The sequence below is a fragment of the Nanorana parkeri genome, unplaced genomic scaffold (assembly GCF_000935625.1).
Source record: "Nanorana parkeri isolate BGI_ZX_2015 unplaced genomic scaffold, ASM93562v1 scaffold222, whole genome shotgun sequence".
NCBI lineage: Eukaryota > Metazoa > Chordata > Amphibia > Anura > Dicroglossidae > Nanorana > Nanorana parkeri.
Window position 1 is genome coordinate 733465 of NW_017306490.1, and position 25823 is coordinate 759287.

Sequence of the window (25823 nt, forward strand, 5' to 3'; positions counted from 1 at the left end):
ATGCTTCTGGTCTTAAATCAGAAACAGCAGCAGTTTATAGAAGTTGCATATTAATGGAATATCTCATATGCCATTATTTTTAAACCAATGCATACAGGTTACTTATTGATATCTACAGAAAACAAAGCACGTCCCAAATTTTTTTTATTACACTTGAACTGTTAAGGATAAACACATTTCAAACACAATTCCTTGTGGTCCATAGACTGAAACATTCAGAGAAACCAAATAAATTTTGAGGGTATAAGGCGAACAGAATATATTACCTGATTTTATAGATGTAATTATGACATTTGTACTTAGCTTACTATAGAACAGAAGGAAGAAACATTATTAATATATTGCATAATATTGATTATGTTTATTTATCAAAAAGTAAACTGGGTAATTTAAGTAAAGTGAAGAACACAATTTATGAAAGTGAATGTAGCATCAAACAGGGGACTTAATACACATCTGTGGTCTAGATCTGTGCAGGTTATTCAGAAGGAGTCTACTGCTGTGAATTTGAAACTCATTTCTTCATTTGCTTACCTAATCTTCAGCGCGGTGTTATGGACAGTGTGGAAAGTTAAAGTGTTGCGGTGGTGCCTAAAAGCAACTGATCATATTCCATCACTATTTCTTTCACATCAGGTTAGAAGCTGTGCTGCAATCTGATTAGTTGCCACAGTTAACCTTAGCAACAGTGCATCCCCATATGGACAAGGTACCCATCTATAGGTGGGATATAATGTCTGCATTACATTGTTTTAAAGTGCTAACCATCGTACATGAGAAAGTGGACATTGACTGTTAATACAAAATATTCATAATTTTTCGTAAATTATGATCAAGAACAACAATAAATATGCAGTTGCTGCTCTAACAGGTGTATTTGTGAGAGAAAGGTACTTCACTGACTGAATAGTGCGAGAATAGTGAAAAAGACAAACTTTTCCCTTTGATATCACTATGGCATGCAAGTTTATTTATGAAGGGTATGCAAAGGCCAATCGTGATGTGCAGTAACCCATTGCAACCAATCAGATTTCATCTTCCATCACTTTATAACAGGACTGCTGAATGGTATCTATGGGCTACTGCACTTTGCGCGCTTCACTTTGATACATTCAATGAGCCTGATTAGGTAATTGTGGTAATTATAAACAAATGATAAAATAGATGCCAAGAAAGTATGGCAGATTTTGTTCTGATAGTACGTAAAGCTAAGGTTAATTTCCTTACCTGGTGCAGGTTCATATTGTGAAGTGTAAGACAATGTGTATTTTGATTTTTTAAAACAAATTGCCGCCAACACCTTTTCCATCTCTCCACTCAAGCCTCTGCTGGACTTCTCCAGTGTCATTGGTGACTTTAGCTGAAGGAAACTGTGTGGCTGTGATGTATGAAACAGAATAACAACCACCTTTGACTTTGAGTAGGAATGTATGAACATGAATCAAATGTACCTAATAAAATCTTATTTTATGCTCTGTGCATACATGGATGTTGTGGTCTCTTTTTCTATACTGTATGACCAATACAAAGTGATACTCTGTCAATATTCATCACGTGCTGATTAGTGTACTTCTTTGCTATTATAAGGAAGGTAAGAACTCAAGCAGTGCCATCTAGGGGAGGCAAAATAAATGATGCTTTATTCAATAAATCAATGCAAAGGGCCAGGTGCATTTACATAGAGCGAGCCATGTTTGCTAGCATGTTTTCTGCTATAGATTACCACCCTATTTACTACAGATTAATGCATGTTACACACCACTGTTAGTCATTATTACATTACTACATACAAATAGGGTCGCCACCTTTTCTTCAAGCAAAACCCGAACACACTCGAGCGACACGCGGACATTTTTTGGGGAGAACGAGTCCTTGCTTATGTAAATAGTGTCCCGCATTCATATGTAAATATCACAGTTGAGACTATTTTCGTGGGGGGGGGCCAGTAGTCCCTATCTTAATTTTGGTTGCCCTGTCTACCTGACATCTTGTGTCCGGGTTTGTGCTGCCATGAAACCCGGACACAGCATTCAAAACCCGAATTTTCCGGGTGAATCCTGGACAGGTGGCAACCCTACATACAAACAAAGGTTCTCCTTTTGGTTTATGGACAATCAGTTACATTGCATTAGCAAAGGCATCTGCAGATCTGAGTGGTAGGGCTTATCAGCTAGGATGTGGTCCAATGTTTTCAGTGCTTCTCAGAGGTCTCTAAAGATAGAAACACGTGTCTAATATTATTAATGTATTAGTAATATTGCTCACATGCTAAACAAGCAGGGTGATCCCTTTAATGAGGCAGCCTGTCACATGGTGCAAGCGGCACGCAGAGCGGCATGTTTGCTGTTTATTGGCCGCTCTGCTGCAGAATGTTTGCAGTGTGCCCGCCACCCATTTCTGGCCAAAACGTCTACAGTTGTTAAGAGCTGGGTGGGGAGATCTGTATGGGCCATACACATCTCCATGCCCAGCTCTTAGCAACCTGGGACGCTTTGGCTGGTGTGTGTGTGTGTCCCCCAGCTCCTGGAAACCAGTGGCATAACTGAAGCTGGGTGGGAAAAACGGCCAGAGCGTCCCAGATTGCTAAGAGCCGAGTGGGGAAATGCAGAGCCTGCAGAGGGCGGCGTCACTCTCGTGTCTGGCGGCACTGTCTCCTCTACCCACCTCTCGCTGCTCTGATTGTCTGCATATTCTACTCATTATTGATGCTATGGGAGTCAGCATATCAGTCCAAAGTTGTCAATGCCTGGCTTTAGACTTAGGCTCTTCTAAATGAATTTCTCCCAATCTCAATATACTGCGGCAGGCATTCTGAAGTATACCACACATTGTTTGTGCACATTTTTAATTCTCTGTTCATCCTTCTCTGTTAGTTAATAATGGCATACGTTTTATATGGCCCCCCACTAGGTGTGTGAATATAACCACAAATTCTAATGTTTTAATGAAGAACGCCAAGCAGAAGAAAACCTAACCCTTGCACTGGGGCTACCCCTGGCACTGCAAGGGTTCAGTGCTCATTTTCATCTAGGGTCTAAAATAACAAAAATATATTCACCCAAACCTTGGCCCTGCGTGGCTGCTAGATCTATCCCTGCAGCCTCTCTCCCCTCCGCTCCTGCGATGGAATGTCCCTTGGCATCCCCACAGCCATTACACTGTATTGGACGCGATGATTTATGGATCCGTAGACCGCCAGAACAGAGGGGGAGAGGGGCTGCCGGGACCGATCTAGCAACCAGGCAGGAACAAGGTTCAGGTGAGTATCTTTGTTATTTTAGACCCTAGACGAAAACGAGCACTTAACCCTTGCAGGATGTAGCCCCACTGCACGGGTTAAGTTTTCTTCTGCCCAGAGTTCTTTAAGATGGTTGAACTCCAGGCAAACAGATAGTCCTGGAGCAAAAGAAAAGAAAAATAGGCGGAAGGACTACATGACAGGGTATATGAGGGGCGGGCTTACAATGACTGCAAACGGGCAGTGTGCACGTGCGCGCACCGGCCCGTTCGGCAGTTGTCGAACCAGCAGGCCACTAACTCGCCGAGAATCGTACGATTCCCGGCGGGTTTTCTAGCATGCTGGTTCGACGGAAGACGTGCGACCGCACAGTAGAAGTGGTCGCACGCCTTCCATACACTGTACGATTCTCGTACGATCGTGGGATTTCCCGCGATTCTCGTACGAGAATCATGCAGTGTATGGGCACCTTTAGTTTTACACGGTCTCTGCAGTTTCTCATATTTGTCCCTGAGTCGGTGTGTTGCGGCTAGGGACCAGTGTTTAAGTGGTTTGCAGAGACCAACAATCTCAGTAAAAAGGTGCCTTCACAGGCCTCAGATATAGTTAGATATATATATATATATATATTGTTTGTTATAAGTAAACGTGTTATTTATACACACCCTGTTTCACTTGAAATTTTTAATAATAAGGCTGCTACAGCCATTTTAACTCCAATCTCGAGTGTGGTGTCTTAATTGGGAGGTGGGGATTATTGCTAAATACATAGATGAAATGCATATGTGGGAGCTGTTTTACCTGACAAAGGATGTTTTTGTTGTCCATCCACAGCCCTGACACAAAGTCCAGACCTATATTTCCTTTGCTGCAGTCAATGTGCACAGGTACATTTTAAAATAGCTTTAAAAAGCCATTACTGTCTTCTTTAGTTGCATGTACTGGTAAGTAATTCATCCTGAAAAATCACAACAAAAAATGAGGGAAGAGGAGCTGTCATTTCAGTGCCTCTGTTGTGTGTTGTTCCACAATGCTACAAGGGTGAGGGAGGGTTTGTATTAATGTGATTTTACTGCTTGTTCAGAAGATGTAAATACTTTGCAGTGCACAGTCACAGTGCATGGACACATGCTCATGTTGTTCCTTCTCCACCTTATGACTAAACAGTGAAAAGTGAAGCAGCAGACTGATGAGCTCATGTTATGGGTGCCACCCCTGTGAGGCGTCACAGGTTCACCTGTGGCATTGAGAGTAAAGGTGCCCATACACCTTACGATTATCGTACGCGATTGACTTTTCGTACGACAATCGTAACGTGTGAATGTAGTGCCTGACCGATAGTACTGTACAATCGTGCGACTTTTGATGGCCAAGCATGTTTGAAAACTTTGGTCGATCGTACGATGTTCGCATGGTTGGTGGCGTTTCCGTCCGTCAAAAGTTGTACGATTAACACTGCACATGCGCAAACGAAAATAATTGCGGTCAATTACTGCATGTCGTCCAGGTGTTTTTTTAAAACAAATTATCAGTCAATTAAAAAAAACATTCAAGTAAAAAAAGATATGAAGTGATATGAGAGTAAAATGAAGAGAATGAGTTTAGCATGGGTGTATTAGAGTCCATGTCTGTCCGTTGTTCCAGACTTCAAGGCCAATTCACTAAAATATAGGAATTATTTAAAGGAGAACTATGGGGTAATCTTTTTATCCCATAGTTATCTTAAGGGTCACAGGAGGACATATACTAACCTCCTCCCGTGACCCAAAACTCAGTATATAGCGAGCTAATGCTCACTATATACCGAGATCGCCGCAGCCGGGACGGATCCCGACAATGCTGTCTGGATCCACCCAGCTGCGTGAGTGACAGCGGGCTCTGCGGCAGAGCCAACTGTGCCCGCCCCCTCCCGTTCCTCCAGTCAGCGCTGGAGAATCGGAGAGGGGGAATCCCTGCGGCTGACAGTCACCGCTCTCAGCAGGGAGATGATCGGAAAAGTGAGCGCGCGACCGTATGCGTTCTCTCACGTCCCGATCTATTGAGCCGACCTGTGACCGTTTCATTGTCACAGGTTGGGTCGAAAATCACTCACCTCATAGTTCTCCTTTAATGATGTTCTGTATTTTATCTCATAATAATTTTCTTTGCAAAACTGGACAATCCTGAAATCTGTGAACACCAAGTGCTGCACAGCTCCTGAATAGCTTGAAATGTTTTTACTAGGGATGCACCAATACAGACACTAGTATCGGTGCCGATAGCAAGTATTTGGGCGGGTACTCACCAAATGCTCTGATATTTACCCCTAATACTGGATCTTCCGGTCAGTGGGAAATTTCCTCTGACTGGCAGTGCCGCGAGGGCACATGGAGCTGGCTTCCCGACCAATCAGGAAGCCAGATGGCAATTAAGGACAAAAGTAGCCACCCTCCAGAAGGAAGGACAGTGTCAGCACCAATTCAGAGATGATATGAGGATCTACAGCCGAGTGATACACAAATAGGCTGAATTCCAAATGCCTATGTGTGAATGGAGCTTTATCCTGCTGCTATTTGACACTCTAAGTATTTACATATTCTGAATAAGCGGTAAAAACTCTTTAAAACAAGCCATCAATGACCTCTGTTTATATTAGCATTGTGAATAAATTCGTTTTCAAAGTTCACAATACAAGCACTGTGTTTTTTAGGATTCAGTCACACCACACGATATTGTGCACATAACACGTGTATGGTGTGAACATGCGTTGCTGTGTGCTACAACATAGCCCACTGGTGTGAAAAAAAGCCATTGAACATAAAGAAATTGCTTTGTTTTGATTCAGGACTGCATTAGGCAATGCTGCTGGTGTGAATGAGCTGAGATAGGCAAAGTGCAGTTATTGCTTTTGCCCCCCTCCCCTAACAGATCCTACCCTACCCCTTCACAGATGTATACTTACCTTAGGGTTGCCACCTGTCCAGGATTCACCTAGACAGTCCGGGTTTTGAAAGCTGTTTCTGGGTTTCATGGCAGCTGAGACCCGGACACAAGATGTCAGGCAGACATGGGCAACCAAAATTAAGATAGGGGTTATAGCTGAAAATAGTCTTGACTGTGATATTTACATATAAATGGGTGGCACTATTTACACATGAATAAGCCGCAACTCATTTTACCCCAAAAATGTCCATGCGTCGCTAGAGTGTTCGGGTTTAACTGAAAAAAAAGGTGGGAACCCTAAGGCTGGGTTCACACCTAGGCGTATCGAATATGCGTGTTTGTCGCGCATTTCGCGGTAAAAAAACGCGCGACAAACGCTCGTTTCCGAGGGCTACTTGGCTGTATCCCATGGAAACGCGCGACAAAAACGCATTCATACGGCCTGTAATACGCCCAGGTGTGAACCATACCCATAGGAAATAATGGGATTTCGGTGTTTGAGCGTTTTGCAGAGCGTTCGAACGCGCTACCTAAAGCCAAGGTGTGAACCGGGCCTAACTTACCTTGATCTGACACCCTTGAGGGATTGTTTACATCCTGCACCACATGTTCTCTCTCTCTCCTGGCCGCACCTATGCTGTAGGGCAGGGGGTCAGCAACCTTTTACACACGCCATTTTTGCAACCATCAGACAACCGAGTGCCATTGAACAATAGTGCACCATAGTATTAGCAAATTTCAGTTTTTGCACTCAGTTGTACCGCTAATAATAAGTTAAACTCACTAATTATTTGAATGTGTTTACCTTGCCATTAGCAGCACAACTGTAAAGGTGCCCATACACTGTACGATTCTCGTACGAGAATCGCGGGAAATCCCGCGATCGTACGAGAATCGTACAGTGTATGGAAGGCGTGCGACCGTTTCTACTGTACGGTCGCATGTCTTCCATCGAACAAGCAGGCTGGAAAACCCGCAGGGAATCGTACGATTCTCGGCGAGTGAGTGGCCTGCTGGTTCGACAACTGACGAACGGGCTGGTGTGCGCACACGCACACTGCCCGTTTGCCGTCCTTGCAAGCTCGCCCCTCATTGCAGTCATCGCAAGCCCGCCCCTCAGGGTGGCGGGCTTGCGATGATCGCAAGTACGATCTGCCTGTCTAAGATGGGCAGATCGTACGTTTTTTTAAGTACTTTACAACCATCGCAAGACAAAAGTCTTGCGATGGTTGTAAAGTGTAAGGCCACCTTTAGTGAAAACATTTTATAACTATTGCACACACAAAATATATTTACATGTACTAAAACAGTAAACTGGACTTACAGTTTTAGTGTGATCCCTGTTTCTGTATTATCTTAAAACTCCAGACCAGCCCTAAACGCTGCACTTTCATAAAACACAGGCTTTTTACATACCTGCAGAGCTCAGATCAGCACCAATACATGGCAGAACTCAGACTAGCACCAATGCCCTGCAGACCTCAGACCAGCACCAACGCACAACAGACCTCAGACCAGCACCAATGCCCTGCAGACTTCAGTTCAGCAAAAAATACATGGCAGAACTCAGACCAGCACCAATGTCCTGCAGACCTCAGACCAGCACCAATGTCCTGCAGACCTCAGACCAGCACCAATGCCCTGCAAAGCTCAGACCAGCACCAATGCCCTGCAGACCCAAGAGCAGAACCAACCCACGGCAAACGCACACTGCCCGTTTGCCGTCCTTGCAAGCTCGCCCCTCATTGCAGTCATCGCAAGCCCGCCCCTCAGGGTGGCGGGCTTGCGATGATCGCAAGTACGATCTGCCTGTCTAAGATGGGCAGATCGTACGTTTTTTTAAGTACTTTACAACCATCGCAAGACAAAAGTCTTGCGATGGTTGTAAAGTGTAAGGCCACCTTTAGTGAAAACATTTTATAACTATTGCACACACAAAATATATTTACATGTACTAAAACAGTAAACTGGACTTACAGTTTTAGTGTGATCCCTGTTTCTGTATTATCTTAAAACTCCAGACCAGCCCTAAACGCTGCACTTTCATAAAACACAGGCTTTTTACATACCTGCAGAGCTCAGATCAGCACCAATACATGGCAGAACTCAGACTAGCACCAATGCCCTGCAGACCTCAGACCAGCACCAACGCACAACAGACCTCAGACCAGCACCAATGCCCTGCAGACTTCAGTTCAGCAAAAAATACATGGCAGAACTCAGACCAGCACCAATGTCCTGCAGACCTCAGACCAGCACCAATGTCCTGCAGACCTCAGACCAGCACCAATGCCCTGCAAAGCTCAGACCAGCACCAATGCCCTGCAGACCTCAGAGCAGCACCAACACACGGCAGAACTCAGACCAGCACCAACGCACAGCAGACCTCAGACCAGCACCAACGCACAGCAGACCCCAGACCAGCACCAATAAATGGCAGAACTCAGACCAGCACCAATGCACAGCAGACCTCAGACCAGCACCAACGCACAGCAGACCTCAGGCCACCACCAACGCGCAGCAGACCTCAGGCCACCACCAACATACAGCAGACCTCAGACCAGCACCAGCCCACAGCAGACCTTAGACCAGCACCAAAGCCCTGCAGACCTCAGACCAGCAACAACGCACAGCAGACCTCAGACCAGCACCAACGCACAGCAGACCTCAGACCAGCACCAATGCACACACTTTAGCTTGCATCAGCCCAAAAACAAAGTATGATTAATAAATAAAACAAAACAGTATTGTAGCAGCAGTCTCCCCTACCAAGATGGACCAAGACTTAAAGGGGAACTATGAGGTGAGTGAAAATCACTCATAGTTTGAGCCGACCTGTGACAATGAAACTGTCACACATCGGCTCAAGAGATCGAGAAGTGAGCTAACACATACCGTCGCTCGCTCACTTCTCGATCCTGTCCCGGCAGAGAGCCATGACTGTCACTCACGGCTCCCTGCAGGGATTCCCCCCCTCCCCTGTCCGATCCTCCAGCGCTGACTGGTGGAACGGACTGGGGAAGGGGGCAGGTACAGCTGTCAATCACGCAGCTGGGTGGATCTCGACATTAATGTTGGGATCCGTCCCGGCTGCGGCGGTCTCAGTATACCACGAGCTGTAGCTCGCGGTATACTGAGCTATGGGTCATGGGAGGACGCTAGTTTGTGTCCTTCCGTGGCCCTTAGCAGAACTATGGGGAAAAACACTGAGCCCATAGTTCTCCTTTAAGTATAAGGCCTCATTAAGGCTCAAGGTCAGGCGCGTTGCAAGGATTTTTGTGTACACAGGTGAAGGTGCATTTTTCACCCCCTCTAGGTCATAGCAGAGCCGCCTCCTCCAGCACACACATACACACGGCACGGAGGGCCTCCACCCAGCTCTTCTCTCCGTGTCACCCGCTCTGCCCTGCGATCATCCAGCGCTCTGCTAACAGTGCTGAGATGTAGGGCCAGTGGTTGGAGTTTTATAGCACAGGACCTGCTCAAGGGGCAGCTGCTTTGGGCCCCACAACAATGCCTGGTCTCTGGGCAGCTGCCCCTTTTGCCCTGCGTTAAAGACGGCCCTGATTGCAGGGTGATCCTCCGGCTCTGTGCACTGTGCTATGGGCAGTATGGTGACAAAATCAGACGGGGAACAGAAGATCCTCTCAGTCCGGCAGGCGGTTGAGCGATTCTCCTCCTTCGGTCCTGCGTGCTGCAGGTAAAGAATCCGCCAGGCAGGACCTCGAGCAGACCGTGGAGGGCCTCCTCAGTGCGGCTCCGCGCACGAACGTCATCTGGTCACGTTAGGGAGGTGGGTGGGACTTCAATCTGACATCTCGAGCGAGCTCTCAAATGCAAACAAAAAAATTAGTTTGCGTGCCAGCAGATGTGGCCTCGCATGCTAAGCCGGGCAGCGTGCCGCCGTGCCGGGGGTTGCCGACCCCTGCTGTAGGGCCTCGTCTATCTTCTATGGGATTCTACTGCACAGGAGAGACAGGACTTTCTGTATAGGATGTAAACTAGGGTGACCCCGGATTGAGGAGACCGTCCCCAGACAAATGATGTCCCCTGGAACATAAAATACTAAATATTTTATACTCACCTGATCCCTGGATCCACCGACGAGCCTCAGCTGCCTAATCGAACAGGAGGAGGTGAGGAGAGAAGCAGCAGGAGGGGGCAGGTCCAGATTACCATCGGGCGACGGAGGAAACCGATCCCGAAGCGCTAGTCGGGCACAGAGGAGGCCGGGACCCAGAAGTGCCAGTTGGGCGGCGAAGGAGATCGGGTGCCCGCAGTACCAGTGGGCCGGGTGCTTTGGGACCGGCTTTCTCCGTCAACTGACGGGAATCCGGACCGCCCCCCGACAGGGATCTGAACCCGCCCCCTGCTGCTGCTCCTCCTTGCCTCCTGCTTGAATAGGCAGCCAAGGCTCGTCGGTGGATCCAGGGATCAGGTGCGCATAAAAAAAATGTAAATTGTTCTTTAAATTTAAAGGAGAACTATGGGGTCGGGGCTTTTCTCCATAGTTCTTCTTAGGGTAACGGGAGGACACAAACTAGCGTCCTCCCGTCACCCTAAGCTCAGTATACCGCGAGCTGCAGCTCGCGGTATACTGAGACGCCGCAGCTGAAGCGGATCCAGCTGTACCCGCCCCCTCCCGTTCTGCCAGTCAGTGCTGGAGGATCGGAGCGGGGAGGGGGGAATCCAGCCCCTCCTCTGTCACGGCAGAGAGCCGTGACAGGATCGAGAAGTGAGCGAACGCCGGTACGTATTGCCAATGCATATAGACAGGAAGTGGCTGAAAAAAGGTGTCTGGATAACAGCAATACTGAGACACAAAAAGGGTGAAAACAGTATGTTTTAGAAATGGCAATTGTTTATTATGCCCAGTGCATTATTTAGAGGAAGAGACGTCTAGGAGCAGGGTATACTATGACATTGAGTGGACACAGTGCCAATGTGTATGTACTACACGCGGAGTTTAAATCTACCGCCCTAGGACATCACAGCTCCGCCCCTTCAATTAAACAATCTTTATTGACAACACAGCGAGAGGACTTCCCTCAACACGCATGCGCGCACTGGAGAGCGGCGTTGATCTCTCCACACATGAAGAAGCAGGGGATGCCCGGCTCCGGGGTGGCCGCTGACCGGCTCACCAAACCCAGCTGTCTGATTGTGTGCAGCGCTGTGAGTGGAGGTGAGACGGACGGGATCATGTGACCATATGTGCGGATAAGTCTGTGTCATGTGACTCGCGTTCTGTACGGCCACAGCCGACCTGTGTTGTGGGTGTGGCCAGTGTTCTGTACGGAATTGTAGCTGTATTCCGTAATGCCCGCCTCCGTTCATTATCAATGTATTCATTTTAGACGTGCATACAGAGTACCCACTGGCACATACATTCGATTACCAAGAGTATATAAGGTCCAGTGGCGAAACCAGAGTAACGGGCGCCCGGGGCAGAACAAAATGAGAGCATGTGGGACATATAATTGCAGGGATCCCAACCTGAAAGAAGCACTTTCAGGGAGGTGTCCCTCTCATTTCCGGGAGGTGCTCCCCCCCCCAGTTGTTACGCCACTGATAAGGTCTCATTCACACGGACGTGAAAAACACTGAGACTCCTCGGCCCAATAAGCTGGGGTCTGAGCACTCCAAAGCCACGCAGCCAGGGCTGTCCCTATAATGAGGTGGTTGCCTCAGGCGGAATCACATTCAGTCATTTGGGAAGGGGGGTCGGCAGGTGTGCATCCCCCCTTCCTTCCAACTTTGAAACTTGAAGATGCACTCCTAATTTTAGTGTCCCTTTAATTGCCAATATATGCAGATCGGAGGATACCCCTTTAATTTGCACGTACATTCTACCAAAAATATTGATACAATGTATTCATCAATAAAGCCTGCAAACATTGCAGGCTGTATTTACACAGGAGCTGCTGTCTGCAGAACATAGCCAAACTTGCCTGATAGGGCCAGTGTCTTGTTCACTTCAAGAAGGTTTTACGCCCCTTTACAAATCCATGGGAACGTAAAACCTGTCCAACTGCTGGTAATTTTACCTGTCACTTAATTGTGAATGAGCAAAAAAGAAAAGCAAACTGATGCCATGGAGGGCGGAGGAAGACCTGAATGCAGGTTCATGGGGGGGCGTTCCTCACATCCAAACTTTAGCAACAGTGGCATGAGCCATCATGGATCCCTGGGCTGTGGGCAGGTATCTGAATCACTCCACTGGATCCTCCATGTTGCCTCACAAGTCACCGGGTGGTATACTAATTGATGCTGCAGGAAATATGCATAGTGCACCACTTGTTTTCCCTATGACAGGAAAGTGTGCGCCCAGTTTTTGCAGAAATGTTGGCAACTATGGTTTCCGCAACACATGAAGGGCATTCATTGGGATTCAAGGCAGACAAAGGATTTCATTTCTGTGGTGCCAGGATCTGCTCTATGGATTCAGCAAAACATAGTACTGTAGATCATGTGTGTTGGATATGTGCCCAAAAGTTTTACTGATACTTCTAGTTCCACACCATCTACAAAGCTGAGGATGAGAATAACATGTAGGGATGCATCAATACTAGTATCGGTGCAGATACCCGAACTTCCGGTATCAGGAACCCGGGCAGCGAGTCATTACGCGCTGCCCTGCTATCTGGCAGCGTGTAATGACTCGATGCCTAGCTTCCTGATTGGTTGGCCAATCAGGAAGCCGGACGTTGAGTCATTACCCGCCCCCAGCCTTTCTGATTGGCCAGAAAGCCGGCGTCATGCTCCTTCGTCACCCAGTGACAAGGGAGCATGGAGCCGGCTTCCCAGCTAATAAGGAAGCTGGGTGCCGTGTAATGACTCGCTTCCTGATTGGTCAACGTGCCCGCTAGGGGGCGCGCGCGAGCAGAAAAAAATTGCCGCAGATGCTGCAGTGCCGTCCGTTCCTTTTTTTTACTACGGGCGGACGGCAAGAGGTTAATGGGACTTCCAGTATCAGTATTCGGTATCAGCAAGTAGCGGAAAAAAATCGGTACTCGATACCCGAAAAATATGTATCCGTGCATCCCTAATGACATGGGCTTATACTGTCTGTCTGTGAATAACTGCTTTCTGAAGGTTCGAATATTAGTTCTGTAGCGTCTTATTTGAACTGATCATTTTTGTTTTTGCATATTTTTCCTGAAGGTGTCTCAGCACCGTCGTTTGTTCAGACCTTTACTCTAGCAAGCTCAGCATTCAATCTTCAAGTGGCCTCTCCTGGGGTGAGTGGACAGTTTTAATAGATGATAGAAAATACTATCTAAAGATATATTTGACAAGTGTCATTTCATACTAGATTTAGAGTATTTGTATTTATGGCTCCATCATGTTCTACATCCTAGTCACAGGTGATTTGTACACCCAAATAGATACTTGGTAGTTTGTAGTAAAAAAACAACGTTCATGGGAACAGAGCGACGATTGTTTACCATCATAGGGAGCAGAACAAAAACAAAGAAGGGTGGGAATATTTTATTGCTTCTTATCGGAACGAACAAAATTCTAACGGTGAATGTGCTACTGCAGAAATTGTACTTATTGGAAAACACGTGTGCTAGGAAAAGTTTTGTTGTCACAACGTTCTTGTAAACAAATATACAGTATATGGTATGGGAATATATGAAATAAGAATAAGAACAAAGTTTTCTGTTTATCATATGCAAAATTTATTCTGTGAAGGCTTTTTGTGAATAGAGGAGGAGAGATCACGCCCACCCCTCCTCTCTCCTCCATTCACAGACAGCCTTGTATTCTGTGACAAAATACCAGGCTTTTTCTGTATGGGGGAGGAGAGGGTGTGAGTGCCACTGGGGCCCTTTACTGCCATAGCCACTTATCTCATCACTGCAGCACCCAGAAATCCAGTGCTTTGTGTAGGAGCCAGTTTGAAGCAAGGTAAGATTTTTATACTACACAGAAGCCCCCAACGCACAGTATACATATGATTACATTGCTATTGCAGTATCTTCAATTTTTTTTTCTGGAGTTCAGTTATAAGTAGATCCAAGTATATTTTATATCTCTAGTATAGCCAATGCATTCTAATGGGGTGATGCATATGCAGTATATTTCTAAACCCCAAAATAATTTGCATTACTCTAAAGTTGATTTAACCAGTTGACATCCGCGGTGTTAAACCCCCTTCCCATCCAGGCCAAACCGGCGGCGGCGTCCGCGCGCGGGTGGTTGTGTCCGAAAAAACGAGCACATATAGACGATCGGCGGGCTATGGAGCCGCCGATCGTCTATATGTGAAACAACCGGTAATGGGGGTTTGCATTGGTCGGGTCTTTTCTGCCCGGGCGTGCCCGCTAGGGGGCGACCCGCCAATGCTGCAGTGCCGTCCGTCCGTTTTTTTACAACGGGCGGACGGCAAGTGGTTAATAAACAATTTAAGGAACTTGTCCTAGTAAAGCACATGCACTGTGCTCAGGACTGCTTGAAAGAAGTTTTCTGGGGTAGAGTTCACTTGGAGTCCAGTAGAGTTTGCTTCAGTGTGAGTGCAAGCAGTGAAATCCGCTCACAGAACATGGAAGGAGGAATCGCTGTAGTCTTGCAGGCAGAGGAGATGATGTAAGCATGCCTGGGAACACTTTCTTATAGCACAGTGCGCGTACTCCCTAAGAAATCTCAGTGCTCATGTTACTATGGAAACCCAATGAATGACTTGCAGGGTAGCGTACAGCAGCTTCTGTACCAGGAGATAAGAATCTTTTACATTACAAAGAGCAGGGAGGGGAATTATGGCCATTTTGACTGTCATTATTCTCTGTGGCCCTTTCCTGTCCCCAAATCGTATATACTAAGCTGTGTGCTTGAAGTTTGCCGGAATGGAGTGCTGGGTATAATGGCAATGGACAGGCCACCCATTTGAGTATTACCAATCATGATGTAGAAGGCCTTATAGGCCTGAGGCTGGGAGGTTTATGGGGGTCTTGTTTAACTATGTAGATCTTTTTTTTAATTGGTCATTTCGTCTGTTGAGATACAGCAGATGAAATCTAAAAAAAACCTTGGATTCATTCTTGTCATAACTGATACCATGATAAAAACTAGGGATGCACCTATACCATTTTTTTAAGACCAAGTACAAGTATTTTCCCTCAGGTACTTGGCGATATCAATTACCAATACTTTTTCTTAAGGGGACATGTGATTTTTTTTTTCAAAACAATATAGAATAATGATTTTAGGGCAGTTTCTTTATAATTATGAAAAACTGTAACTCAATCCATGATTATACAGCACTGGAGAATGGCAAACACTAATAGAAGACTACAGATCCCATCAATCCATGATTATACAGCAATGGCCAATTGCAACCAGCTCACCTGGTCTGTGTGTGGTGTCACTAGGGCTGCGTTTGTGGGTGTCAACAGGGCTGTATGCGTGTGGCTTTCCAGGGCTGTACAGGCAAGTGTGGGGCTGTCCAGGGCTGTGCCGGTCTCGGGAAAGAGGAGATGTGATACCGGACCAGGCCTGCCAAAGACAGCTACCACAAGGTCCCAGCAGACTGCCTGAGGTCCCCAGCAAGCGCAGGACTTCAGGCAGCCAAAGTCATTTAAAGCGCCAGCGCTATGTATCGGCGTATTTTCGATAGTACAAGTACTCCTGAAAATGCCCTGTATCAGCACCGATACTAGCATCGGTATCTGTGCATCCCTAATCTGTGCAATCCCAAATTAAAATCGTACATAATTTTTACAAAATAATAAAAAAATTATTTTTTTTTACAGGGCAAGGCACTGGATTTTGTGGGAATCAATGAATCGGACACAAGATGGTTTCAGGAGTTCCAGTTGAAGCCGTATGCCAACCCAGCAAAACTGGAATCTATAGATGGTTAGATGTGTAATGTGCTGATATCCCGCTCTATAATGTACATAAACGTGGTACAATTTCAGATAAGTGATCCAAGTAAAATGTGACTTAGTAGCCTCTCCCTTTTGCAACAATTGAAATTTGTGGTTAAAAAAAAACAAATAACTAGAAAATGCTCCACTGTATTGTTACTTATCGTTTTCATGAACCCCCTCGATCTTCAGCAGAGGTTGTACAATCCATACACAGCCAGACACAGCAAGTAAATGTAGCACTGGGAACATGGTTACGCAATGGAAATGGCTGTGAGATGTAAGACATTCATTGTCTTTATTTTAAGAGCATTGGCTTCAATCAATACTCCTATTAGATATAAGCAGATAATCAGATGAACATGTCTAGCTTGGCCATTTCATTTCTAATTTTGATGTTGCTTTGGTAATTTTTCATTGGCTTTATCAAGGAAAATTCACAGCAAGGAGCTGTGAAACGAGCACATATAGACGATCAGCGGGCTATGGAGCCGCCGATCGTCTTTTTGGGAAACACCCGCTAACGGGTGTTTGCATTGGTCGGGTCTTTTCTGCCCGTGCGCGCCCGCGAGCAGGAAAAAAATGCCGCCTGGAGACGGCAACCCACCAATGCTGCAGTGCCGTCTGTCCGGTTTTTTACAACGGGCGGACAGCAAGTGGTTAAAGCGGGCCTTAAGCTGGCCATACACCTTACAATTATCTGCAGAATTTCTATGGCCAGATGGAAAATGTGTAACAGATTCCTCTATCTACGCTAAACTGTGTGGATGGAGGAATCTCCCACTGGGCCAAGCTTCAGTATCTTGCTGGTCGGCCCCGCTGGCTGTCAAAATACCTGAACAATCTGATTGGATGCAGACATTGTTCAGGTGTTTTGAGAGCCAGCGGGGCCGACTTGCGAGATACTGAAGCTTGGCCCAGTGAGAGATTACTCCATCCACACAGCTTAGAGTAGATGGAGGAATCTGTTGTACTTTTTCCATCTGACCACAGAAAATCTGCAGATAATTGTAAGGTGTATGGACACCTTTAGACTATACACTACAACTTGATTGTACATTTGCCTTTGGATTTACCAAAACTATGTAATGGGAGTTAATGGTACAATAAGATTATTTGTGAATGATCACCCTAAATTTCCAGCCAGTATTCTAAAGATAAGAAATGCATTATGCTTTGGGACGACATCCAATAATACTTCTGATGCAGTTACCAAAAAATTGCTAAAATAACCCCCTCAAAATGTACTCGCATACACTATTTAAAGGCTTTTTTACCTACCCACACTGGTTTCTGCATCCACGCATTACATCTAACATGCGGTGCGCTTTATCTGAGCACGCCTTTTAGCAGTTTAGGTGTGCTTTACCTAGATCATAGTTTTCTTCCTCCTAGGATACCTTGTTACTGCACCTTTAACAACCATAGTTCTTTCTGACCAATGTGCTGGAAGTCTAATGCCCATTGTTGAAGAAGAAAGCATGTTGGTTTAAATTAATTTTCTTTCCTTCTTAGGTTCTCGTTATCATGCACTTTTAATCCCACATTGCCCAGGGGCTATGACTGACTTGGCAAATAGTGGCTATCTGGCAAGGATTTTGCAGCACTTCAAAGCAGAAAAGAGTAAGTTCGGAGGGAAAGTAGAGCATTGCACAGTGCACTTATCTATCTATCCTATCCTATTCTATCTATCTATCTAATTTAAGTTCAGAACTCCATGTCTGTCTTTTTTTTTTTAATGGATGCAGTCATTTGTGTTTATTAAAAAATAAACTTCTAGAGAATCAATCTTTCATCAATAGCAGTGGGTTATAATGGGTCTGTGATCATATTAATAGATGCAACAGTGTTGCCTGCTTGTTCTTGTGTCTTATTCCATTTTTTTTTTTTTGGACCAAAACGTGACTGATCGGAGGTTCCATATGATACATTTGTAATACATACGGTGTGTTATTTGTGCCATAAATTAATTTATCTAAATCGCTGGCCTTAGAACTCCTGCACCAGAAATGGGCAAACCATGAACGCTGGTATACTCGTCTGCTGGAAGTGAACTGCTTTTCAGTGATTTGCTATTTTCTGGTTTTCTTCTAAAGAACCTGTCTGTGCCATTGGTCATGGTGTGACTGCCTTGTGTTGTGTTGTCGCTGACGATAATTCCTGGATATTTCAAGACTACAGTCTCACTGGGGTAAGCTAAACATCTTTTATAAACGGTTTAAGGCTGCAAAATACTAAAACTCTTAATACATTTCCTATCCTTTCTTTCTTGCCTTTTCCATGATAAAAAATGTTTTTATAGCTGGACTCCAATCAAAGAGCTTAATACACAGTGGAAATACATTATGTACTGTTTTACCTGCCAAAAGATTTAGAATACTGTTCAACCTGTCTTGTGATTCAACCACCTGTTCTAAAAAGCACTTCAGGTCCTGCCCACCTTAAGGCCTCATTCACATGACTAACAGCCGGCCCGTAGAGATGCGTGGTGCGTGCACGGCTGTATTGGGCCGCTCCCAGGAAGGACAGGTGCTGCGTGTGATATGTACGCAGCAGCCTGTTCTTCTCTATGGGAGTATGTGGCCGTACACTCACCCGAATTGCATGTCCGTGCTTGGATGCAGAGACGATCCATCCTGTCTGCGTACGACAGGAGCTTCCTGTAATAAAGACCGGTCACTGCTGCCCTCTCTCCTTGTGCAGAGTGGCGGGTCCTGTATCAGCCCCCTCCTGTAGTTTTCTGCAAGCAGCCTGTAGTGGGTGGACCTGCTGGCTCCCCTCCACAGCTCTCCTCTCTGCCTAAGCTATGTTTAGCACAGTGATGAAGTAGTCACTGCTATTTTTATATGGGAATATCTGGGTTGCAAAGGTGTTTATTGCACAGAAATTGGATTTATATCCACTGTTGCTGTGAAGGAATATATTTTAATAAATGTTTTTGAGCCCAGAGATCAACTATGGGGAGAAGGTTGGAACCTCTATAAGATTTTCTTTACTCTGTTTTTGTGTAGCTTTCCCTCCATTTTATGACCTAAAGACACTCTGTGGCACCCTGACACACAGGATGACAAGAATAAGGAGAGGTCTTCCCAGTGGTAATATAGATAGCAGTATAAACCTGGCAAAGATCTAACCATTCCCCTTGTGATAAAAAGTTACATTTATCGCTGATTGGGTCTTTGGAATCCATCCTGCTCTGGTGTAAAAGTCTGATAGGGGTTCTAACCCTTCCCCACTGTCTAGTTTTGGATAGAATTAATTTTGACTGGAGCTGGACTTTCATTTCATACCAAAAAAAGTAGGGCAAAAGTATGATGGTTATGTTGGACATGTTTTCTTCTCACAGGATCATACACGGTACTATAGTGACTTCAGTCTTTAACCAGTTCAGCTCTCACATCTATACACCCCATGTGGACCAGATCAATTTTTACATTTCTTCTATGGGCCTGTTTATTCGGCATTAACGTTGTCATTACTTAACATAACATAGTAAAATTAAAAAAAAAGAAATATATATACATATATATATATTTCTTTTTTTTTTATTTTTTTTACTTGTGTGGTTGCTTTAGCTGACATCATATACAGATTGAATGCTCATCCCTTTTATCTGCAGATGGATGAGCCAGTTGATACAGTAACAATGTTTTCTTGTATCTTTCACAGCAGCTGCTATTACATGGGCTGTATTTACACAGCAATTCCCAACCTCATTTTGCCAGCCCGGAATTGCTGTCAAGTGCGAGGGGGGCGATAGAAGCAGGGCAGAGGGACGGGGAATACTACATATGGCTCTGTGTACTTGAAATACATTTTTTTTAGGTGTGTGTAGCATGCCCAGTGCCAAAAACTGGTTAAAGACTGGAGTTTCTCCTTTTCTAAACAGAAGTGAAGCAATGAGTGCACTTCTTTGGAAATGTTACTGTTTACACCCACTTGTAAACTTGGTGTTTACAACTAAGCTGCATGATGATAAAAATATCTAGAAAGGATGTTGCTGACAATACCTGATTGTTTTGTTTTTTTCCTTTTAAAGGGACCCTGTCACCACCTGCTATTCTGCAATGTAAAGGCAGAAATGGAATCTGTATCAGGAGTACTTACAGAAACCCTGCCTGCGTCCGTGATGCAGCTCCATTCAGCATTCCTATTTTTGTGGTTATCCTACCACAACAGTTGCCTGCAGCATCTCCCTGACCCTTACATTATCAGATTTGCAACACACAAACAAAACTCTCATAAGATCAGCTACAAAAGCCACTGCATAGCAAATCATGACAGAGAACTTACTTGTTACTGCTGATTTTATGAGGGTTTACTTCATGCTTCTAAAATATTTTGGGGGGGAGGGGGGCTGTGATGGCCCATGCTCTCTATCTGCCACTCAAAAGTGTCGATTTTTGTAGAATTGTCACAAAGATAGCTGAATGAAGTCACAGCGGGATTTCTGTGGTTACTTCTAATATAGATTCCCTGCCTGCCTTTAGTTCTCAGAGCAGCAGGTGGTGACGGGGTCTGTAGGTATATAAACCATTACAAGGGAAAGAGTGATGGAATCTGTTAGAACCACTTTTAAACATGACACCCATATTCATGTTCACAACCTGTTTTGTATATCGTTCGTAGAATAGTATACCATATTGGGACTGTTACTCATGTTTTTTTCTCTGTTGGCCTTGCAATATTGTGACTTCAGCCTTCTGTATATGAGCTTGTCCGTCAGCCTGACTATGGCAGCCTGCCTCTTATCCTAGAAGACTTTGCTAAAGACGCCGGAGCAACATTCAGTGGTAAGTATGGAAAAGCATATTAAAGTTTTTATTATAGTGTACATGTGTTATCTTACTTTTTGAGGGCAATAGGACAGGGACCTTGTTCTATCTTCAGAACATCAGGGTAGCTCCAAAACATGGGTGCTCTATTATGCAGATATCCACAACAATTTCTATGGGTTATGCCTGGCTCACTTTCTTTTGCTCTTGCACCTCCTTTTTGTCACCAGATGTGAAGGGCTGTCTCGCTGGCCAATGGATAGAAATGAGGTGGAGAATCGATCCTCCACATTGAACATGCAAGCTTTGGACATTGTTGCATGATACAGATGCATTTCTCTATCCAAAGCATATTCAATCCTTCTAGATCCTTCTTGCAGTCTTGAAAGTAGTTGCTGTCCCTTACAGAGGCAAGTTATAAACAGGGGTCTAAAAGAGTCTGTTTTAGTGGTCACGTACTTTGTCTGTGTATGGCAATAGCAGTATTCACTTCAATTGACATTAAGCCTAGGAGTTAAATCTTAAAAAACATCCAAGTACCTTAACTATTAACAAAGCTGTATCTTGTTTGTGTATCACTCGGCTTTAGATCCTCAAATCATCTCTGACTTGGTGCTGACACTGTCCTTTCTTCTGGAGGGCGGCTACTTTTGTTCCCCATGATCCCTCTGTGTGTTGTATAGTAGCCACTGCTCCAAGCTCACTCCCATGATGGATTACAATCTCAATATAAATTAATAAACTAAACATGAGATTGTAGTCCATCACAGGAGCAAGCTTTTTGCAGTGACTACTTTACAACACACACAGGGACCATGGGGAACAAAAGTAGTCACCCTCAAGAAGGAAGGATAGTGTCCGCACCAATTCAGAGATGATTTCAGGATCTACAGCTGAGTGATACACGAATAAGATACATTTATGTTAATAGTTAGGGAACTTGAATGCATTTTTAAGATTTTAACGCCTGAGTTTAGTGTCACTTTAACTGCCCCCTCCTGATGTGCAGCTGGGGAGAAAGATAGATAACTGAAGTTTTTGCTTTACCCTACGGACAACGCAGTAAGACCATTTTGCACATGTACCACCAATTATTGTTGTCTGCTTGGATATCTCTTGGATGGGATGTTAGGTGACTGCATGGGTGTAAATGTTAAGCACTATGGGTGTATGAACAAATTGGTTGTCTGTAATATGCCTGGTACACTTCCACTGCTGGGGACAAACATTGGGTTTACCTAGCATTAAAATGAGAACATATGGATGCAGCTGGCATTTGTTCCAGTCTCCCAGCATGCCTTATGAGGGGCTCAGTGGAGCTCTGAACATGATTACATCTCTGTTATATTTATATTGCCTTTTAACTTCTGGGTTTAGTATGGATATAGAGATGTGCCGATATTTGCCATTTTCATGAAAACTACCCGGGTTGCAGCTGGGACAGGGCTCTGGGGTTCCACCACTGTCCTGAAATCATTAGTCTGTATTGTTTTAGAAAAACTGTCACAGGACACTAAGCAAAAATGTATCAGTAATTGTATTTGTGAGTACTTGGACAAGTATCGGTACTTGGTCTAGGAAAAAATGGTATTGGCGTATCCCAAATAAAAAAAAATATATAATTACTTCTGAAATCCTACATTAGAACAGAGATGCACAAATCCCAGTAGTCCCGTGTGCTGCTTAAAAATAACAGCTGCCTCCTAACTCTTGAGTTTTTCTCTAGTCTAGTCTACTAGCTCGAAAAGTATCTGTACTTGTAATGAGTACGGTACTTTGTATCTGAACATCCCTAGATTTAGTACAGTGCTAAGCCAATAAATGAATCCTGTAGGTTAGAAACCTTGCTCAGTGAAATAAAATAATCTCAATTAAACATCTTAACTGACTGACGTATCTGCTATCAGCCAGCGAGCCGGACGCTGTTCATGTTGTTCTGGACAGACATCTGATAACGGGACAGAATGAAAATTCCACAATGGCTGCTGTTCAGAATCTGATCTTGCTCTGCAATGGAAGGTTGGTGCCAGATTTCTATCTCTTTGCTCTTTGCCAGACGTGTACTGTATTGGACAGCTGAATTACGTTTCTAGTCTTTTTAATGTTGTTTAGATTTACGTAACCTACTCATACATCTGCCTGATGTTTAAAATACTTTGTTTTATGCATAATTTGTAATTATACTGTATATGCACTTGGGGAAGCAATAATAGCAGCTGATCTTATCTGTCTGTCTCCTAGATGGGTTCTGCCTGACATGACACCCATGATGCTTATGATAGTCAGAGACCACATGGTCTTCACTAAAGCTGGCCGTACACTTCTAGATTTATTTTGTTCAGCCCACAGGCTGAATGAAAGAAATCTTAACAGATTCCTCCACCCATGATAAACAGTATGGATAACCAAATCTCCCCTGCAGGGCTATTGTATTGTGACAGCCAGTGCCTGCTGCTGCTATCAGAATACCTGATCAGTGACTGCAGCTGATTAGGTGAATTTGCTGTTTGGCTGATGATTTTCCACCCAGCTCCTTTGGCAAAAGTGGGCTGAATAATTCACTTTTGTTGAGCTGGGTGGTGCCCGCAGGGCCACATATAGCTGAATTTTGGCTAAGTCAGCAGATCTGAGACAAAATTCAAGCAGCATATGGCCAGTTTAAAAGCTAGACTGCTTCGAAATTGTGTTTTTTTTTTGTTTGTTTTTTAAATTCTTGTATGGAAGCGGTACTTTTTACTTTTGCCGATGATGCGATTCAGTTTTGCTTACATTTTCTATCCGAATTCATGGGAAGTATAATTTTTAATAATCGGTCTATTATTAATTGGCAGTCTGCCAGCATGCATTTCCGTGAGGAAGCTGTCATTGCCATTGAAGTGTCGGTACACCTGTCTTATGCATGCTTGTTCAGAGCCAGTGAATCAGAAAGGAGATAAGTAAAGAGAAGGATGACAATCCCAGAAGCTGCACTTTAAGAAAATCATTAGCGGGTATTTCAGCCCTCTAATATTCAGGCAAAATCAGTTTTCAGTAGCTTGGCTCTAGCTATAAACTTATATTACACATCATATTCCTTTGTGAAATAGACAGAACTCATTTGCTTTACTTATAATTAGGTTGGTTTCAGTTAAAGGAGAACTATGGGGTTAGGGCTTTTCCCCATAGTTCTCCTAAGGGTAACTGGACGACACAAACTAGCGTCCTCCCGTCACCCTAAGCTCAGTATACCGCTAGCTACAGCTCGCGGTATACTGAGACGCCGCAGGTGAAACGGATCCCGACAATTATGTCTGGATCCGCCCAGCTGCGTGAGTGACAGCTGGCTCTGCCTATCTAGAGGCAGATCCAGCTGTACCCGCCCCCTCCCCCATCAGTTCTATGAGGTGGGTGAAAAGCACTCACCTCATAGTTCTCCTTTTTAATGGTTTTCTGAGCCAACACTGAAAACAGATGGAGAAGCAATCAGTCTAATGTATGGAAACTGATAAATACAAAAATGAAATACTACAGTTGTTTATAAGGTACAACTTGTATCGCAATAGGAATTAAGAATCTATATGTGGGAATAAGCCATTCGAGTCTATTGGTTGGGCAAAACCCCTTTTAGATGGGGCAAAGTATCATTGATTGGATGTCTGAATCAGATGTACTTTGTGGACACAGTATTACAGTAAAAGGAAGGAATAAATGATTATATTTGTAATGTAGAAGACCACACCTGTAATAATACTTCTAGGAACCACAGTTTCCTGGATGACTGGAAAGTCCGCCAATTAATGGAGCTTTGCAACACTACAGTAATGGTTTATCAGCAATAATTGAACGCTGTTTCTTTGTGTTTAGGAAATGAGATTGCAACAGAGAATTCATAATGATTTGATCTCAAATGGACAATCGGTGAGAAGAACTGAATCCTGATGTGACCAGAATATCATAAAGAGATAATAACCATTCCGCACTTACAGCATTGTGCTGACTGACCCAGGGAATGGGGAAATCGGGATTACAGCAGGAATAAACTGTACTGTGGACTGTAAATCTACTCGGACTCATACTGTGATTGCAGCAAATGTTCTGACTACTGTTCTAATGTATAGTACCAATTTACTGTAGGGAAGAGGAACGGAGGTATGGCCCATAGCGCCCAATAATCTCCATATTTCATCATCTGCTTACTGAGAATAGCCCCCAATAATTGCCATGTTTCATCATCTGGTTGCTCAGAATAGCCCCCAATGATCTCCATGTTTCATCATCTGGTTGCTCAGAATAGCCCCCAATAATCTCCATGTTTCATCATCTGGGTGCTGAGAATAGTCCCCAATAATCTCCATGTTTCATCATCTGGGTGCTGAGAATAGTCCCCAATAATTGCCATGTTTCATCATCTGGGTGCTGAGAATAGTCCCCAATAATTGCCATGTTTCATCATCTGGGTGCTGAGAATAGCCCCCAATAATCTCCATGTTTCATCATGCAGGTACTGAGAATAAAAGCCTGATTGGCTGCTATGGGCAAAGTTTTCCTTTTATTATTTTTCCAGCCAGCCACTCTTGCCTTTTTAAAATGTATTTCTACCTTTGCGGCCAAATTGGGGTAACGGCTATTTTATATTTATTACATGTTCTCATTCACATAACAAAACATCAACAAACAAAAATAGAATTACTTCTTATATATTACTAGTTTTCTCTAAACTGATTTTTTTTTTCTGGAATTCAAGCAGGCTGGTGAGTTAATGTTTACCATAATGAACACTGTCTGCAGATCTCATTGTCAGTTGTAAACTAGATTGGAACACTGTGTTAATAAAGGGTTAAAGTTCTAGAAGCATTGTATATTAATTAGAGGAATCTCAGAGTATCCCTAGTCTTTCTAGAGGGACAGCCAGAGTTTCTTGTCACTTTGAAATTGAAGAGAGGAGCTTGCAGTCTGTCCTCCCTAAAATATATTTAAATAAATATTTAAGGTATGCTGTGTGAATTGGAACACAACAAAAGTGGAAATACACTTTAA

At 44.3% G+C, this 25823-nt stretch overlaps 1 protein-coding gene across 1 annotated transcript; it reads left to right on the forward strand.

Annotated features, from left to right (window-relative positions):
* The first annotated feature begins 11208 nt into the window (after positions 1–11208).
* Positions 11209–24731, forward strand: PDDC1 (Parkinson disease 7 domain containing 1). Its single transcript, XM_018556045.1, has 8 exons — positions 11209–11345; positions 13325–13401; positions 15916–16021; positions 17548–17655; positions 18129–18223; positions 20732–20825; positions 22715–22826; positions 24651–24731. Exons 1-8 carry the CDS (start codon positions 11255–11257, stop codon positions 24655–24657), a joined length of 690 nt encoding a protein of 229 aa, XP_018411547.1. The 5' UTR covers positions 11209–11254; the 3' UTR covers positions 24658–24731.
* The last annotated feature ends 1092 nt before the right edge of the window (positions 24732–25823 follow it).